Here is a 5,000-nt window from a genome sequence, read left to right on the forward strand (position 1 = left end):
AGAGAGAGAAAAGAGAAGAGAAAGAGAGAGAAAAAAAGCGAAAGACACAGATGAGCACAATAGAAAGAGAGGAAAGAGAGAGAGGAGAGAAGAAAGGAGAGAGAAAGAGAGAGAAAGAGAAAGAGAGAGAAAGAGAAAAGAGACAGAGAGAGACAAAGAGAGAGAGAGAGAGAGAGAGAGAGAGAGAGAGAGAGAGAGAGAGAGAGAGAGAGAGAGAGCGAGAGAGAGAGGAGAGAAGAGAAGAGAGAGGAAGGAACATGCCGGATTCATAAGGCCGGCAGGGTCTTGTCAAGATCACATCCATGACTCTAAGAATCTACATTATTCTCGAGTTCCCTGCCTACGAGACGGGCAAAAATGAACGCAACCGAGACATATTTTCCCTGCTTTTATTTCTTTTCTTCTCCTCCTTCCCTTATTCCTCCTCCTGTTTCTGTTGCTTTTATTTTTTTTCTTCTCCTCCTTCCCTTATTCTTCCTCCTGTTTCTGTTGCTTTTATTTTTTTCTTCTCCTCCTTCCCTTATTCCTCCTCCTGTTTGTTGTTTTTTTCTTCTTCTCCTCCTTCCTTTATTCCTCCTCCTCCTGTTTCTGTTGTTTTTATTTTTTTTTCGATTTGGATTTTAATTTCGATATCACTCTTGTTTTTCTTTTCCTTCAGATTTTCGAATTTCTTCTTCCCTTCCACGTCCTCTTTTACTTCTTCTATTTGTTGTTCTTCAACCCCTATTTTTCATTTTGATTCTCCTCCTCCTCCTTCTTATACCATTCCTCTCCTCTTCTTCAACCCTTATTTTTCATTTTGCTTCTACTCCTCTTCCTCCCTGTTCTATTTATCTCTTCTTCTTACCCTTTCTTCCTCCTTACAGACCTTATCCGTAAGACACTCCTTCTCCCAACCCATTCTTTCTCCCCTCCTTCCCCCAAGACCAATCCCTCCCCTTCCCTTTCCCCTAGCCCTTCCTTCCTCACCCACCTAACACCATCCCCCAAACCCTCCTCTATTCTCCCTCCATCGCCTCCTCTTCCCTCCCACTACCCACTTACTCATTTCTGCCTCATCCTCCCTCCCTCTCCCTCCTCCAGAACTGCCTATCCGCCACTTGCCCCTCCCTCTAACCCTCCTCCCCCATCCCCCTTCCCTCCTTCCCCCATCCCCCTTCCTCCCTCCCTTCTCCCCTCCTCCCCCCCTCCCTCCACCACCCATTCCCTCCCTCCCTTCCTCCCTCCCTCCACCCCTCCACCCTCTACCCCTCCTCCCCTCCGCCCTCCTCGCAACCCTCCCGAAGGCGACCTCGCTTCATAGGGCAGTCCGAGGGAGGCGTTCGTAATGATGAAAGTTTTACTCGAAGGGAACGGCCGTAACTTCTTCTAGGGAACGGGGGCAGATGTGTGGGAGCAGGGGAGGGGTGGGGGTGGGGTGGGGAGGCGAAATGAAAAGGGGAGAGAGAAGGGAGGGAAGAGGGGAGGTGGAGAGGGATGGGGATGGGGATGGGGAGGGATGGGGAGGGAAAGAGAGAGAGAGAGAAAGAAGTGAGAGAGAGAGACAAGAGAGAGAAAGTGAGAGAGAGAGAAGAGAGACAGAGGAACAGAAAGAGAGAGAGAGAGAAGAGAGACAGAGGAACAGAAAGAGAGAGAGGGAGAGAAGATAGAATAAAGAGAACACACAAAAAAAACTAAATCCGAAGGGAAAAGGTGAAAAGCGAGTAGGCGGGGGCTTCTCTTCCAGTTTATTTTTTACTTTTCGATTCTACATCACCCATTCTCGCCGGCTTTCATCATTTCTTGTTCATGCTACCCTCGATACCACGAGAACAACTTAGATATTCAGAAGACCAAATTTGACATCGTTCCCACAGCTAAAAGTCTCGAATCCTCCACTTCCTTAATTTCATTACCTTCTCTCCTTATTCTTTACGTTCATTTCACATCGCCTTTTCCTTTTCCATCTTACTTTTATCTCTCCTACGTCCTTTCCTCTATTCTTCTTCCCTTTTCCCTCTTTCTTTTCTTCTCCTTTTCTTGTCTTGCTTCCTCTTACTTTCCCAATTCCTTGACGTCTTCTTAACCTCCACCATTTACTTCTCCTTCCTCTTTCCCTCCTTCCTTTCCCTTTATCCTCCCCTTCCTTTCCCCATATTCTTCTCCGTTCCCTCCCTTTCCCCGTATCCTTTTCCTCTTTCTCTCCATCTCTCCTTCCTCTTCTCTACCCCCCTTCTCTTTCTTTCCTCCTCCTCTCCTTCCCTCACTTTCCTCGTCCCCTCCTCCTCCTTCGCTTCCCCCTTTCCTTTCCTCTTCCCCTCCTCCTCCTCCTTCTCTCTTTCCTTTCCTCTTCCCCTTTCCCTCTCCCCCCCTCCCCCACTTTCCCCCCAGCCACCCCCATCTGACCCCGTCCGTCTCCCCCGCAGGTCACGCCCTCGGGGTCAAGATCACCAACCTCCTCGTCCCGGCGATGGCGCTCGAGGGGGACGAGATCCACCTCCGCTGCGACTACGAGGTGGAGGGCGGCTCGTCCTTCTACTCCTTCAAGTGGTACAAGGACGACAGGGAGTTCTACCGCCACTTGCCTTCGTCGATGCAGAGCCCCGAGGATCGCTGCGTCGAGGACAACCCCGTGGCGGGGGTCAATGTGGATGTGAGTAGCGATGGCGAGGTCGAGTTCTTGCGTTTTTTTTGTTTTTTTTTTCATCTTCTTGTTCTTTCTTTACGTTTTTTTCATTCTTTCCTTTCGTTCTTTCTGATATTTTTTATCATACTTTCCTTTTCTTCTTTCTTCGGTTCCATCTACTTCCCTTTTCTTCTTTCTTTGGGTTCTTCTCCTTTCTTCGGTTCTTTCTACTTCTATTTTATTTTTAAATTATCATCTATCACCCTTTTTCTACTTTCTCATTTCTTCAATCTTATTCCCTTCCCATATATCATGTTTTCAATTCTCCATTCTTCCCGCTAACATTTTCCTCTTCTTCCTTCCTCCTACCTCATTCTCATTACATTTTCTCTCCACCCACTCCCTATATCCCTCCTCCACCTCTTCCTCCTCCTTTTTAAACCACGTAAAAAAAGAAAAAAAATAACAATATACACGTTGAAATTATAACGATTTCCCTTTTAAGAATTGAAATGGAGATAAAACGCCGACCCTATTACACAACTTTCACACACGAGGACAACCTCTCTTATTAATGAGATGTAAGTAGGCTCTGTGGACACCCTCCCTGATGGTAATAATTCACACGTATGGGAGATAATAAGGAGAGAGGGAGGGAGGGGGAGAGAGAGAGGGAGGGGGGAGGGAGGGAGGAGAGGTTGGGGAGGGAGAGAGAAGAGAGAGGGAGGAGAGAGGAGGAGGGAGGGAGGGAGGGAGGGAGGGAGGGAGGGAGGGAAAAAGGGTGAAGAAGAGAGAGAGGGAGAAAAGGTGAGAGAGTAGAGAAAGGGGGTCATAAGAGAGAGAGGGGGATAGAAAAGAGAGAGGGGGAGAGAAAAGAGAGAGGGGAGAGAGGAGAAGAGAGGATAGGAGAGGAGAGAGAGTATTAATAAAAATAATAATAATAAAAACTTTTTAAAATTTTCAAATTTTCCAATCTACTTTGGGTATTCAAACAGATACAGAATAATTTAAAATACAGAGATATACATAAAAATCACAAATGTATCAAAATGTGCATCAGCATAGGAATACAATACTTTCAGTAGAATTACTAAAATAATTACAACTATTATATAATATATATTGCATACATTGGTCATAAATGTAGATATATACGATATTGGGATGAATATTTACATGTTCTTTGGTATAACATCCGATATATTTATCGTATTTACGTAAGCCTCCGAGAGAGAGAGAGAGAGAGAGAGAGGGAGAGGGAGAGGGAGAGGGAGAGGGAGAGGGAGAGGGAGAGGGAGAGAAGAGGGAGAGGGAGAGAGGAGAGGGAGAGGGAGAGGGAGAGGGAGAGAGATGAGAGAGAGAGAGATGAGAGAGAGAGAGAGAGAGAGAGAGAGAGATGAGAGAGAGAGAGAGAGAGAGAGAGGAAGAGAGAGAGATGAAGAGAGAGAGAGATAGATAGATAGATAGAGAGAGAGAAGGAGAGAGAGGGAGAGAGAGAGAGAGAGAGAGAGAGAGAGAGAGAGAGAGAGAGAGGGGGGGGGAGGGGGGAGGGAGGGAGGGAGGGAGGGAGGGAGGGAGGGAGAGAGAGAGAGAGAGAGAGAGAGAGAGAGAGAGAGTGAGAGAGAGAGAGAGAGAGAGAGAGAGAGGGAGGTGAGAAGAGAGAGAGAGGGAGAGGAAAAGGAGGAGAGAGGGAAAGGGAGAGGAGGAGAGAGGGAGAGGGTAAGGAGGAGGGAGGGGGAGAGGAGGAGGAGGGTTAAGGAAGAAGAGAAAGTAGAGGAGAAGGAGTGGGAGAGGAAAAGAGACGAGAGAGAAAGAGAACGGAAGACAGAAACAAACAAGAGAGACAAAAAAAAAAAAAGAGAGAGAGAGAAAAAAGAATCAAAAATTAATCTCGACAGTCCATAGGGAAATGACGATGCCAGTTTCATAAGAAGGTCTGCCCTCTCATTAACCGTTCATTTCCTTCTCCTCCGGCGTGGAAATGTCAGGCCGCCTTACGTTTTAGTAGATGAAAATTAGATAAGTTGTTGTAGGTCTTTTTTTTTTTCTTTTTTGCTTTAGGTCTATTTTTTTACGTATCTTATGCTCTACTCCAGATCATAAGCTCGCAACTGCCTATCTCTCTCTCTTTCTCTCTTACTCTCTCTCATTCTCTCATTTTCTCTCTCACTCCTCTCTCTTCGTCTTTCTCTCTCTTCTTCTTCTTCTTCTTCACATGTTTTTTTACATATTCGTCTTTCCATTTCTTTTTTCATAATCTTCTGGGAATTCCCGGCAGCTTATTTTTCTACGTTAATGTCATTCCAGTATCCGCTAATCTTTTTGGGGAAATCTGCATAAGACCCATTTTTATCGTCAATTATATTTTTCATTGAAATCACCCTCACTCTCTTTC

General features: G+C 46.0%; 1 protein-coding gene across 1 annotated transcript in view; it reads left to right on the plus strand.

Annotated features, from left to right (window-relative positions):
• The window catches only part of LOC113822226 (uncharacterized), a 195,223-nt gene that overhangs the window by 118,828 nt on the left and 71,395 nt on the right, over window positions 1-5,000 (plus strand). Inside the window, exon 2 of the mRNA XM_070137908.1 lies at window positions 2,406-2,632. Within this exon, the coding sequence (XP_069994009.1) occupies window positions 2,406-2,632 (227 nt within the window). The remainder of the gene's footprint in view (window positions 1-2,405; window positions 2,633-5,000) is intronic.

The sequence above is a fragment of the Penaeus vannamei genome, chromosome 23, assembly GCF_042767895.1.
Source record: "Penaeus vannamei isolate JL-2024 chromosome 23, ASM4276789v1, whole genome shotgun sequence".
Taxonomy (NCBI): domain Eukaryota; kingdom Metazoa; phylum Arthropoda; class Malacostraca; order Decapoda; family Penaeidae; genus Penaeus; species Penaeus vannamei.